The sequence below is a fragment of the Drosophila guanche genome, unplaced genomic scaffold, assembly GCF_900245975.1.
Source record: "Drosophila guanche unplaced genomic scaffold, DGUA_6, whole genome shotgun sequence".
Taxonomy (NCBI): domain Eukaryota; kingdom Metazoa; phylum Arthropoda; class Insecta; order Diptera; family Drosophilidae; genus Drosophila; species Drosophila guanche.
This window is the reverse complement of record NW_022995743.1, coordinates 18,096,978-18,109,242: the sequence shown is the minus strand read 5'-3', so window position 1 is coordinate 18,109,242 and position 12,265 is coordinate 18,096,978. Positions and strand designations below refer to the sequence as shown.

General features: G+C 48.2%; 1 protein-coding gene across 1 annotated transcript; it reads right to left on the bottom strand.

The window, feature by feature from the left end:
• Window positions 1-4,280: 4,280 nt before the first annotated feature.
• LOC117580642 (lithostathine-2-like) lies at window positions 4,281-4,875 on the bottom strand. Its single transcript, XM_034267241.1, has one exon. It carries the CDS (start codon window positions 4,873-4,875, stop codon window positions 4,297-4,299), a length of 579 nt encoding a protein of 192 aa, XP_034123132.1. The 3' UTR covers window positions 4,281-4,296.
• Window positions 4,876-12,265: the final 7,390 nt, after the last annotated feature.

The following is a 12,265-nucleotide window of genomic DNA, read 5'->3' as shown; positions in this document are numbered from 1 at the left end:
TAACAACATATTTTGAAGCAGTGGAACGAACGTCTTAAGAACCGTTGCTTGAATGTTTTTGTTGCAGATTCATTCTTTTCTTTCCTTACAAAACAATTTACCGTTAAAATTCGTCAACTTTCGTTGTGTTCGTTTCACAAATGACATAACTATCAACAGAGACACCTGACGGTCAGGAAAAAATGCATGTTATTTGTCTGCCACTCGCCGCTAGGTGGTAAATGTTGCGCAACATTTCATACACTAAATCTGGGGCAAAAAGTTCCGCAACAAAATCTACCAAATGCTGCGTGGCGCCACTGTGAAAATGTAGTTACTATGTATTGTAGTTATCTTAAATACACGGAAGCGTAACGCAACGTGCCAACAAGATAACCCCATAAGAAATGGCACCCGACTACTGTAGACTCTGATGAATGGGGCAGACAATTCACATCCTACGCGAATACCCTACACTCTGGGAAGAATATATCAGCACACGATTTGTGGAGTTAGTCAGATGAGTTAGGACATATGATAAACATATGTACGTACATACAGTCAGTTCACTTTGTTGGCACTGAATGGTAAATTACAGATCCTGTTCGATCACCCTTAGATGACCCTTGGATGTAACGATTTGGCCGGACCAAGTTGACAGTCGGATGGAATCCAATACAAATTTTAGTTTACATATTTGAACCCTTAGCAAATAATTAATATGATCCTCCCTGTGTTTGCGTCCATTTAAAGGAAGTATATTAATAAATAGATCAAACATTCCGAAGTATACAAACGTAGATAGAGAGACAGATACCCAGAAATTCCGAATTCAGACATCCAGACGCAGATGTTATTTGGCAACTCGAAAAGTCTTGGTGGTCCCGCCTCTTCTGGGTCTGCTCTGCTGCTATGAGATCATCGCGGAATAATGCCCGCCCTGGCTCGACCTGGAGCCAGACTTACCTACAAAAAAACTGAGCATTTGCATAACTAGCTGTACAATTGTTCAAAATTAACAAAGCAGCGGCGGGCGATTGGCTGGAGATCCGAGTTCGAATCGGAACACGAAGAGCGAATGATCAGACAGAATAGAGACGGACACTGGAAACCTGTTCTAGGCGGTGGAAGAGCCACTAAAAGACACAAACAAAGCGGAACCAACCCATTGGACCACCTTGACGGCTCAGCCCGAGCCGAGCCGAGCTCCAGCTTCAGCCACATCTACGGCCAAAGCTCCACACTTTTTCCGGCAAACAGAATTGGATTGGGTAACTTTGAACTGGTCGTCGTATCGGTTGGGGCCGGGTGTCGCCCGCTATGGTGTCCAAATTGATGTTTCAATAAAGCCTATAAATTTATGACTAACGAACCAAGCGAACATTCTCCCATGCCCATTGCCGATTGCCGATTGCCGATTGCCCATTTCCATTCCGGTTGCGCCGCTGATGAAGACGCACCGCAGTGGAGGTGGGCAGCGGTGCGCTGCAGATGGGCGGTGTAACGGTGACAACGAGTAGGTGTCGCCATCGGTGCCACTATGAATTAATTTGGACAATTTACGAGCCAATCTCGACGACCGACGACCGCCTCGGAATGTGCTTAGCGGACACCTCCGGTGGTCAATGGCTTGTCTATTCGTAAATTGAATTATAATTTGATACCCGACTCTCTGACTTGGCTGGGGTCTCGATCTCGCTGGCATATATTACCGATTGATCGCGCCACATACATCTGGCACTAGCGACACAATTAGCGCGGCCTGTGGCCACACACTCACACTCACACTCAGTCCCAGTCCCTCCTCCTACCTCTCTTGGCTGCGGCTGGGACATGACTGTAGAAGCAGCCACCCAAAAGTGACAGTCGCCACAGCAAAATGTACATAAATAGTTCGCATTTCTGCAGATAAGCAGAGTGTTCTTTTCCATTTAAAGCCGGAAAAGGAGTTCTGCTGAAGCTCTGCTGAAAAATAAAACAAACCGGCCGAATCAACTGATTCAAACTTAATAAATCAGTGTGGTTTTCCTGTAGATGGTTTACTAACGTTTGGAAGATATTCCTGGGTGGTACCAACTTTTAGAACATCTAGAAACCCATCGGGAAAAATGACTTCAGAGCTGTCCCAATACCACAGCCTGGAAATGTCTCATTTAAATACCTTGCATGCATTTAGTCATACTTTTTGTACTACCTACTTGGAGCCTGCTCTCCTGCCATTACCATCCGACTTCCCCGAACCACTCGGCTTTCGTCTGCCACGAACTGGCTTCCACTTGCCTGGCATGCGCCTCTGGGCAGGCACCGAGAATCAAGCAGCGCATCGGGAAGTCGCGCCGCGACGACGTCAACTTAAGTGGCCAACCGTGGACACCAAGAGCAACCGTAGGCAATCCTCTCAGCATCTGCATCTGCCCCTGCCTTGACTCCATGAGTGTCGAGTATGTAAATCTCCCGCTCCATTGCCATTCCAGAGTTGCCATTGCACTCACCTCACGGTGGAGGTGATCGATTTTGTTCATGCCACTTGTTGTTTGCAGTTTTCAGTTTTCAGTTTTCAGTTTGGTTTGTGCGCTCTATCAATTGTTCTGTGTTCGAATGAAGGGTGGTTGAAAACTACCAGACGGGATTAGGAAAAGAAGTCGGTGGTGGAGGTGCTTTAGATCAGTCTGCAAGGTTTGACAAATCTGAATGGAGATGGAGATGGAGATGGAGCTGCTGCGGATTCGTGTATTCGACCGAGCACATCTAGAGCTTTAATTAATTCAAATGCAATTCCAACTGCTCTGCGAGTGATGTTGTGCGGATTGAATCTGAAGGCCGGCACGTGAGTGGAGGAGCCACCACATGCACCATCTCTCACACTCTCTTCCTCTCCCTTTCGAGTGGCAGATGCACAACGAAGCAGCAGGCAGAGCCAAGCCAAGACCGGCGAAGACGGTCGCGTCGTGCAGACACCGGACCGACGGCCGTTCATTCAGCAAACGTAAACGTTTGTGATTTGTAACGATTGTGAGTACATAAATCAGTCATGGATTTATTGCGAGAAATGAAATTTGCCGGCTGCTCCGACTGCGCCAACTGCCTCGACTGCCTCGACTGCCTCGACTGCTCCCCATCTGCCTCTGCCTCGAAAACGTCTGCGTCTGCCACATCGCAGTGAATGTTTTTAGCGGTGCGATCGTGAGTGGCGCTGCGTGTGGGTCGCATAAATTTCACGCTTTGCGCAGGCGCTGCCACAAATCGATGTTTCCTTTTGTCTCCTTTCCGCTCTCTTCCCGCTCTAGTCTCGGATCATCGTGGTTTTATGAGTCACGCTGCTGGCTGGTGTTCCCATACACTCACATCCATCTATGCGCTAGTTGAGCGCTGAGTACTGGCAATGGTACCGGCAGAGTAACCCACTGTAACCGTAACCAGGAAGTCGGATGCTGAGCCCAGAGTCCAGTCTGGCCCTAAATGTTACCCTGCAGCGTTGACCATTAGGACGAGGCTTACTCACGAGTCTCGAGTCTCGAGTCTCGAGGCTCGAGTCTCGAGTTTTAGGAGTGCAGACGGGACACGCAATGCGGCTAATTGTTCACTAAATGCCAGGCCTGACTGAAGCACTCAAAGCTGAGGCTAGGCCCAAGCCGAAACTGAAAGCTGAAAACTGAAACTGAAACAGAAACAGAAACAGAAACAGAAACTCACGACAGTGCCAACAAATCCAAGTACCCGTCCACTCTGCATTTGCAATCGTATCTGATTGCATGACAGTTCTCAATTACTTTTCCACAAAAGAAAACGCTTTCAATTGGCCAACCGTTCAAATATGAAAATATTTAGTTACGAAACCAGCCTCCAGTTGTGTAAGAAATTATGGAATCAAAAAGATTCGATACTGACTGTGTCTTTAAAGAAACATTATTTTGTTTCAGGATTACTGAATTAGATCACCCCATCAAATAATTTCCAGCGAAAGATATGAAATGGAACCCCAAAAACACACATGTGCATATGTACAAACTTCTTGGTCGTAGGGCAGTTTTAATTCGATCTCCTAAATTGAACAAACAACACCTTAATCATTCGGTAGAACAGCTGCCGACTGCGAAGTGCTTCATCGGATAGGGTTCGAACAATGTAAGGAACAAGTGGGGGGCACTTAAATACTCACCAGTTATCAGTTGACAGCCACGCAAGCCATAGAGTATCGAGAACGTTTGAAAACTGTTTACCCCACCGCACTAGCCGGGTGAGACTCACAAAGGAAGAGTCTACAAGATTCTGGTAAGAAGTCTTAGCTCACCCTTCGGAGCATTTCTTTATTTTAGTCTAAACGGGGATCTGGGCCTCATGAAATGCATTCGGGTTGAGGCATAGCTCTGTTTTGAACTGCGTCACCTGTGTCTCGCAGATGACTGTGCCCCAAAGACTGCAGTTCCGGACGGTGAGGCGGTGCTCGTCCAGCACTACCTCTCCCGTTTCCATGCTGAAGTTGGCGGTTAGACTGAGGCATTCACCGTTGGCCTTCTTAGGCTCTCCCGTGGCCCAGGGAAGGTAGGTTGCCTCCTTGCCTGTGCTCTGCCAGAAGTAGTTCGTCTGAGCATCCCCCAAACTATTTCCGGATGTCCAGAGCTCCAGCTCATAGGCTGCGAACTCCGGCAGGTAGCTGTTGATTAGGGAGCTGAACTCCGTCTGGTTCCGAATACTGAGCATGCCGGCGTTAAGTGTGCGGCAGTAGCGGTCGCCCTCGAACCAATTTTTCCAGCCACCTCCCACCAACAGGCACTTGTCCCCCACTTGGCTAAAGCTCGAGGGGCAGCTCGAAAAGGACTCCTGGTTCGTGGCCTGGTAGACTCTGGCCAGGCACAAGCTGACCAGCGCGAAGGAAACTATCGTGGGCCACAACATTGTTGTTAACTAAGCAGAAGCTCGCTCCCCAAACTCTTTTATAGGGCTGTCCAGCTGGGGGCCGTTGTCAGTTCCCCGTCTGATAAGGCGTTTGATGTGTTAAGTATGCGTCGGGAGCGCTTACGAAGCCAACTGAGTTGTCTTTCGCTTATCTGGTCGACAACCACAACACCATATCAGAAGACAATCAACAACATGGTCAGCATTGTACAAACAATTGGCCTCCAGAGTCAGAACAGAAGTCCATCACATTTGCAAATGAATCGCTCGATAATGAAACAACGGATTCAAGGAACTTCGAATCCTTCGATTCGACAGACACACCTTCGGAGAGACTGTGCTGGACCTGAATCGAACTTTTTCAATCCTAATCCTTAAGCCGGGTTCAGTGCACTTTCGATTTCCTTTTTCCTGATCTAGCGTTTGTCCAACCGTTTGTCTTGCCGTTTTTGAGGCACAGTCCCGTTAGCTTTTGGCCCGAGGAGGGAGCAAAACAATGTATAATTTATGGCTTGCAGACTTGGCCTAATCCCTGCCTAAGCGTCTCTTCTTCATACCAACACGAACACGACAGAGAGAGAGAGAGAGAGAGAGACGAGGGTCCACATTTCACTTTCTTAAGAGTCCGCCCCGCGTTTATCTTCCATTTACTTTTGTTTCTGTTTTTGCCTTCATAATTTATAATCGGCCCAAAAGCATCTCAATTAGGGTTCGTGGACAGACATGAAGCCGCATCAGAGAAACCTCGCTCACAATTCCAGCAGTTCGAGCCGTTCCAGCCGTTCCGTATCAGAGGGAGTTCAGAGCCATCTGAGTGTTCATTTCGGAAATCTGCGCAGGCAATTACAAAGCTTTTACCAAACTTTATTCAATTAAACGCTCATGATGGTGTCGCAAACGGCCACTGAATGCTGACCAGCTCCGAGATTTTGGGCCAGTTGATCTGGGGGGAGGGCAAGCCAGAGATAAGGACATGGAGAGGCTGCTTCTATTGCATCCACGTAGTCGTGACGCGGTTTTGATTGCCCTGAGCCTGAGCCCGAGCCCGTGTTTGGCCTCCAACTGCTGCTGCGCCTCAATGGGAAATCGCAGACGCGGCCATACCGCCACCATACCATACCGCCATGTGCACACTTTTAATTTCGATATCACCCACTCGTTGAGGATTCCCCGCTTCGACCCCGGCCACAGCCACAGCCACAGCCGGAACTATAAATTCGAGTACCACACCATTAGTGTCTCCCGGCACGGATTATCGCAGACAAATTGTCGTCATGTCTGAACATCGCGGTCTGCATTTCAATTTCACATTTTTGGTGAATTTAGGGGAAACTATGACCCAACGACATGGGCCTTGTGGCAGGTGACAGGTGACAGGTGCGACTGCCGCACTTGCAGCTCTTAATCGTTAGAACTTTTATAGCTGTTAATTTATGCATTTTTCTATTCATATATCAAAACTCGAGAATTCATTGACTGACTGAGGCTACGTGGAAATGTTGCAGCGATTGAATACGATTTTGAATGCCGACTACTGGATACCTGGTGTCGAATTGTATACCCGATTGTAGGACGATAAGTGAAACGATGAGTCTTTGTGCCATTCTCATTAATAGTACTTCCAAAATGTCGTTTATTGGGAAAGCTCAAAAGTGGTTACACATAAGTTTCGAGGAGCATATTAAAAGCAAGAAGAGACCAACAACCTAACGAAGTCTGAGGAAAGTGATCCCTCCTACCATTCCTTTTGGCTCTTGGACTACAGGGTAGCCCCAGCGTCCACCCATGCCCCCGGCGGCATTAGAAATTCCAAGCAGAGACTCTGGCCTAGGCATAGTGACTGGCAGTTGGTGACATTTATTGTTGTTTTCCTGTCAAGGGAAGTGAGTGCCCCTCCCCCCAGCAGTGCATGCATAACTCTGCCCGAGCTGATGACGATGGCAAACGGCTCCCATTTCCTTTTTATTCGCTTGAAATCTCTCGATGTACTCGGCTGCAGACAATGGTTTGGGACGCGCTTGTACTGCTGTCCGTGAATGTGCCCGTGGAGCTGTGGGTATGCCAAAACTGCCAGATTCGTGTATTTCGTTTCATTTTCGGTAAACGACGCGTCGCAAGGAGAGCGGCGGAAGAGTACACGCATAAATATAAGGACAGAAATGCGCTAATTACACGCACTCGGCCATCGTTAATTGAAGTTGTCAAGCGGGGCATGGGCATGCCACAAGTTATGCGCGGCATTGCCATGCGATGAGATCGGTTCAATGCGGTCTTCGCCTCAGATGAGATGGGATTCGAGGGAAATCAAAAGCGCAAGGGAAATGGCGAAACGAATGCGCTGTTCCTATAGTGATGGGGTGGCAATGACAGGCACGGGGACTGGGGCGGGGACCAATTATCTGTGAATTGAGCTAAAACCAACGAAAATGTTCTTCTCTTCGAATGGCGCCATTAATTACCGCAGAAGGGATGCATTTCTTCATAATTAAGCGGGCGAATGACACAGCAAAGGCAGCTGCTGGTCCTGCTCCTGCTGCTACCGCATGTCTTTCCACGCTTCCACCGTGACCGCCTCGGTGGCCACTGGTTGTGCCCTAGTACTGGCTCCTCCCTCCTCCCAACGTATAGCTTGGCTCCTCCATTAGCCGGAGTGGTGCAGCGACTAATAGAGAAACATTACTCATGCACAGCAGGACATCGCGGCGGCCGCAGAGCGTCTAGCTGGACAGGGCAGACATGCAATTGCGAAATTTATTAAAAATCATTTCATTAATTTGGTTATTTATGCACAGGATCAAACATTCAATTAGGCAGATGTTATAAATCTCGTATTCATTTTTCACATTCCCCAGCCACGCAGGGTCCCTATAAATCACCCATGGGTGTGTGTGTGTGTGTGTGTGCGTCTTTGGATCCAGAGGTCTAGTGGCTACTGCCCACGGAACACTCTCGGATGCATCTACAGAATGCGGCTGATCTGGCAAATGATGTTGCAGTTCTACTATAAATACTAAGTCCGATCAATTATCAACGATTTTCAACTATTTACTTGGATAGTCGCCACCCCCCACCCCCCACCCACCACAATTTTCGACTGGAGCCACAGTGGCTCCGTTTCGTTTGTCTTCCTCTAAGCTTGCGGAAAAGTCAAGCGAAAGGTTAAAAGTGAAATACATATCTCCCGCTGACTTGTAACAATGTCAAAATGCTTTATGATTCCGTTTTTGCTGCGGTGGCGGCGGGTTATGGGGATTTTTTGCAGTTCGGTTTCATGGTTATTGTTCGGTCTCCACTGTCATGTTGCCGGGCACGAAAAAACGAGAGTAGCGAGATGCACAAAAGCCGATAAATGCAATAAAAAGGGTAAATCAATGCCATTTGGGCCTTGAACGACGCTGAGATGCTCTCAAAAACTGTAAACTCGATGGCACAGCACCGATTTGTATTCGAATCATGAGAGTTGCTCTAGGCCCAGCTGACACCTTTACAGATCGAACGTTATGTGTGAGCTATCTCGTGCATTTTGTGTGCGAAATCGAAGGTTTCCGATGTTTTCGATGTACATTCAATTAAAGTTGCATGCAACTCCTCAAGCCACTGTTCTCCTCTTCTGCACAATTATCGAAAGCAACATAAAATATATTGACAACAGGAGATCAGTTAACGAATTGCCAGCAACAAACAGAGAGCCGAACAAATTTGGGACATTCATTGAACCTCCGACTTGACCCGTTTAAGGAAAAGCGCAAAAGCAGCCCCACCGAAAGAGCTCCAAATGAAATCTCACCATCAGCTGCAACTTGCTTGAGTCCACTCCACATTAGTCGATGGCAAAGTCAAAGCTGAGAGTGAGGCTTGATCTCTGGCGAAAGAAGGACGCGAGGAGGACGGAATGCTGACGCCCGCCCGTACACACCGGAGCTTATCGCCGGCCGCATCGAACTTTAGTGGGTAAACAAAACAAGACAAGACCAGCGCATACATATGTACATACATACATATGTATATACATATGTATATATACCACATAGGTGGAGGGAGACGCAACAAGATTTGATATGGGGGACTGGGGGCTGCCCACATGGTCCGACTAGATCATATAAATGAGACATACTAAAACCTTGGCCTGGCACCAGCCTGGTTCTGGTTCCAACATCATCAAAAGCTGAGCCGAAAGGGGCGTAGCCGCTGGCTTGTCAGCACGATCAGGCCTCCAATTGGGGCTTTGTGCGTGCAATAAGCTTCATATAACCAAATGTTTCTCTTTGTGGTACATATAATAAATTGGATAGAAACATAAATTCATATTTAACGCCCCGCTGCAACGAGACGACAATTAAGACGTCACCTAATGGGAGGGAGAATGAGCGCTCTCACAATATGGCGTTCGGTAATGGAATCGCCCCACCCTTGCACGCTCCACCCTGCGAAACAATTAATGGCGCCCGCACTGTACACTTTTCGCACTCTCACATTTGTCAAGTGGCGGCAAAAGACAGCAGCAGCAGCGGACGCGCCCTTTGGGTAACGTGTCCCTGTGTGCCTGTGTGTGTCTCTGTGTAGGCTGGTGCATGTTTGTTTGGTTTGGGCATCCCTCGAGCGATCAAACCATGGCCAAGGCGCATTGAGCATAAGGTATACCTTTGCAAGAAGGAGAGAGTGAGGGTGGTCCACACCGTGCCACCTTGCACTGAATAGAGCTTGGACACAACTCTCCGCGCACTATGGCCTCATGCCTGATGCCTGATGCCTGATGCCTGATGCCTTATGCCTCTGTTGGCATTGGTATTTGTGGGTACACATTACTACGTGTCCTCGGAGGAAGCGCGCGCTCTTCCCGCTGATTGATGGCATCATTTGCCATTCGGACAGGGCAACATTAATATCAACAGCGGCAGCGCAGCGCAGCACCTCGTCCGCGGCCGCGTCCGCGTGCGCGGCCGCGTCCTTCTTCTTACCCATTTCCATTTCCCTGCACCTGCCCCTGCCCCTGGTCAACCACGACGTCGCGTCGTCATCATCATCGTCGTCATCCTGCTCTGACCACTCCTCCGCTGCTTGCTGCTTGCTGCTTTCGGGGCGTTACAGTTCTTCGCACATAGGTACATACAAATGAATGTACATACATACATATGTACATATCTATGTAGGGAATGTCAAGGTTTCTGCATTTGTCTATAACTTGGCTGAGTGTTTCCTCCACTTTCCATTAGGTGCGGATCACAATTGAATGCCTCCCAATCGATCTGAGTCCCGTTCAATCTACTGACTTCCTAGTGTGTCTTGTGGCCTGTCCACAAGTTCTCTTGTTATATTATTTTATAATAATCAAAGTTGAAAGGTATGTACAAACATATGTGCGTATGTACCATTCGGTATTCGGTATTCTTCGGCGGCCTACGTTCTGCTTGCAGCCTTCAACTTCATCTCCGTCTCCGACCCGGGCCAAAATCATTACTCACGCGCACTAATCCCAGAGACTCCATTCGCCTTCATTCCGTAGCGACCAAGAAAAATCACACGGGGCGTATTTAAAGATTTGGGGCGAGTGGCCCGTTGCCCGTTGCCCGTTGCCATTTGCAGCTGAGATGGGCAGCTGGAAAAGCAACAGCGACGGCAAAAGGGGACTGACGATAAGCAGCTCGGAAAACTAAAATGGCAATTGAGTTGTTTGCTGTTTGGTTCGGCCCACAGACTCGAGCTCCAGCTCCAGCTCCAGCTCCCGCGACGACTCTGATTCTGGATGGGGCCCAAAGGAGCGTCGGCTACCACTGCACTACTGATGAGGCTGCTCCTGGCTCCTCCTAAGCATGTGCTGGCCGTAATGGCGTTGCATTTATTAAAGGCTTTTGTGCGTGCGGGCTCCCATCCCGTTTCCTCTCTCTGGCTTAATCCATAAATGGAAATTAATGGTCCGCGCATGTGTGTGTATGTACATACAGATGTACACATGTATGTATGTATGTATGTATGTATGTATGTGTGCCAGCCTCTCTGGCTGGTTAATGGCGCTGGCTAACGGTACTGGCTGAGTGCCACTGCATTTGCATCTGGGCCTGCGCAAATATTAAGACATAAATGTCATCAACAATGATACGAAAGTTGGCCAGCGAAGGAACAGTGAGGAGCTGGCTAGGTGTCGCTTCGCTGCACAGTGGAATCGGATATAGGGAATCGGACTGTCTTCCTGAATTCCCAATAAAATATGCCCTGGAGTAAAGCTCAATGTCAGTCAATCAATCAATGGCTGGTTGAATGTCAACTAATTTGGATTAATTCTGGCATAGATGTCGATGGTGCAACAATTAAAATAGTCTCCAATTTATAGATCTGACTTCTGACTGAGAATTAGCGAACGGAATGAACAAATCAGTGGGTGTAATGAAGGGCCCAAAGCCCCTTAAGTGAAGGAAGCTGAAGCTGCAAACAGATTAACGCCCACCACACAGGAGATTGAACCGAACGGGCTGGGTCATTTGGATGGCTACTCCGAAGATCACATAAAAAATGATTCCACAATTTATGGGCGACATCTAATGGCATACAGATGCAACAGAGTTGGAGGTTTCGCTCCTTCAGACGCATCTGCAGCATGCAGCATGCAGCATGCAGCATGCAGCAGCACTGCAGAAACTGCATCAGGCTCACGGAGCCTCATAAAACATAATCAAGTTCACATTCAGAGAGTCTCAGGGACCGGGCGACAATGGCAGGCCACATCCTGCCTAGACGTTGCTGAATGTCTGTCGTCTGTCGTCTGTCGTCTGTCTGTTACAACGCCCTCTCCTCGCCTCCCTGGCACTTTGGAACTATGGCACTCTGTGGAATGAGGTGTGTGGCTTTATGCAAGATTAATTTCCAGCCATATTGTCATATTCATTCTCCGTGCCGTAGTGGCACGTTTCAGTGGTACTCTTGTGATTCCATTTTGATTCCATTAAGTCTCTGCGGCAAACTGATTTCCATAACTTCTACTTAATCGAAGGCGAAGGTGGAGACTGGAGAGTGGAGAGTGGAGAGTGCGGAAGGGTTTGGAGAATTATCCATCAAAGAGGCACCACAGTGGGGACACTCCAGCCAGGTGTGTTTTAATTGCTATCCATTTGGCATTTGGCATTTGGCAGTCGCATCGATTCGGGTCTGGGGGCGTTGTGCAGCTGATGATGCCAATTGGAATGCCATTTAAATAGTTTTCTAATTGAAAAGTCCCACAACTCGATACTCCATCGAGGGCCCTTTCCCGGTAATGGCCAAAAGGTTAATTGCTCGTAAAAGCCGTTTGCCGAACCGGTTTACTCGCTTAACGAAACTAAAGTTGATTTCAAATAAATGTATGCTAATTTCCTGATGGCTTGTAACATTTCCATAACTATTTCGATTGTTTGCTCGG